Source organism: Salmo trutta, unplaced genomic scaffold (genome assembly GCF_901001165.1).
Source record: "Salmo trutta unplaced genomic scaffold, fSalTru1.1, whole genome shotgun sequence".
NCBI lineage: Eukaryota > Metazoa > Chordata > Actinopteri > Salmoniformes > Salmonidae > Salmo > Salmo trutta.
In genome coordinates, this window is record NW_021822200.1 from 505,001 (window position 1) to 506,058 (window position 1,058).

General features: G+C 41.8%; 1 protein-coding gene across 1 annotated transcript in view; it reads right to left on the reverse strand.

Annotated features, from left to right (window-relative positions):
• LOC115180904 (OX-2 membrane glycoprotein) overlaps window positions 1-721 on the reverse strand; it is a 14,418-nt gene extending 13,697 nt beyond the window's left edge. Inside the window, exons 1-2 of the mRNA XM_029743059.1 lie at window positions 593-721; window positions 111-452 (exon numbers count right to left, since the gene is read on the reverse strand). Of these exons, the coding sequence (XP_029598919.1) occupies window positions 111-452; window positions 593-632 (382 nt within the window). The 5' untranslated portion in view covers window positions 633-721. The remainder of the gene's footprint in view (window positions 1-110; window positions 453-592) is intronic.
• Between the last annotated feature and the right edge of the window lie 337 nt (window positions 722-1,058).

Here is a 1,058-nt window from a genome sequence, read left to right on the forward strand (position 1 = left end):
CTGATTCAAATAGGCCTAATCAAGGGCTTGATAATTAGTTGAGCAGTTAATTAGTTAATTAATTAGTAACTAGTAAATTAGTTAATTCGTTAATTAATTACTTGACTAACCTTGAACGGAAAGACAAGTCTGCTTGCGTATTGAACCACTCGGGTAAACATTGAAGGAACAAATATAGCAGGCTTCGTCCGCGCATGTTACATTCTTCACGGTAATGGACGTCGAGTTGAGAGATGCCTCCGTGAAAACCACCTTGCCTCGGTGCGGGTCTATGATTTGAGCTCCAAACCGCTTGCTGTAGGTGGCCAGATTCTCCACCGAGTCGTCTTTGAACAGCCTCTGCCAGGTGACTTGCAGCACACCTGTCGAGTCCGCATGGGTGCAGGTATATGATGCGTCGGCATTGAAGTCAACCCTGGTGTCTCCTCTAGCTACGACGTTGACAGAGACTGCTAGAAATGGAAGAAGGAATGTTAACGGGTAAATAAAAGTTTAGCCTTACAAAAAAATCTATGACCTGTCAAACGTGGGAAATGTTCCTTTATCTTATACGAGCAGAATCAACTGATCAGATCCATGGAAAATAACGTACCTTCAGACAGCACGCATAAGATAATTAGGTAAGTGTTCATTCTCAGCTAGTGAATGTTGACAAGATCATGTTTCTGTTTCTGGCGTTGGACCTTTCAATATTGGCGAGTGAAAGTGAAAGTTAGCGGGTGGTGTTGGGCGGTTTCCGGTAACCAATGTAGAATAAACATCGATAATGAAGTTATCACGGAACTAGAATGAGTAAGTTATTATATTTCTATGGAAGAAACGAGGTTGTTCTAGTATTTCAGTGTGGCTCACAATAAGCTTAATGTCATACTGTAGCTGCATGTCTTTGTAGTTGATATACAGGACCTAAAATGAACATCTGCCAAATGCGTGTAGATTTCGGCATTTGCGGGTTAAGAAGTTAAGAAGTCTATTTCACCAGACACGTTGACGGGTGGTCATGGCTCCACAGTGCGAGCATTTCACTCGCATTTGTGAATAAAAATAGTCAAGTATGA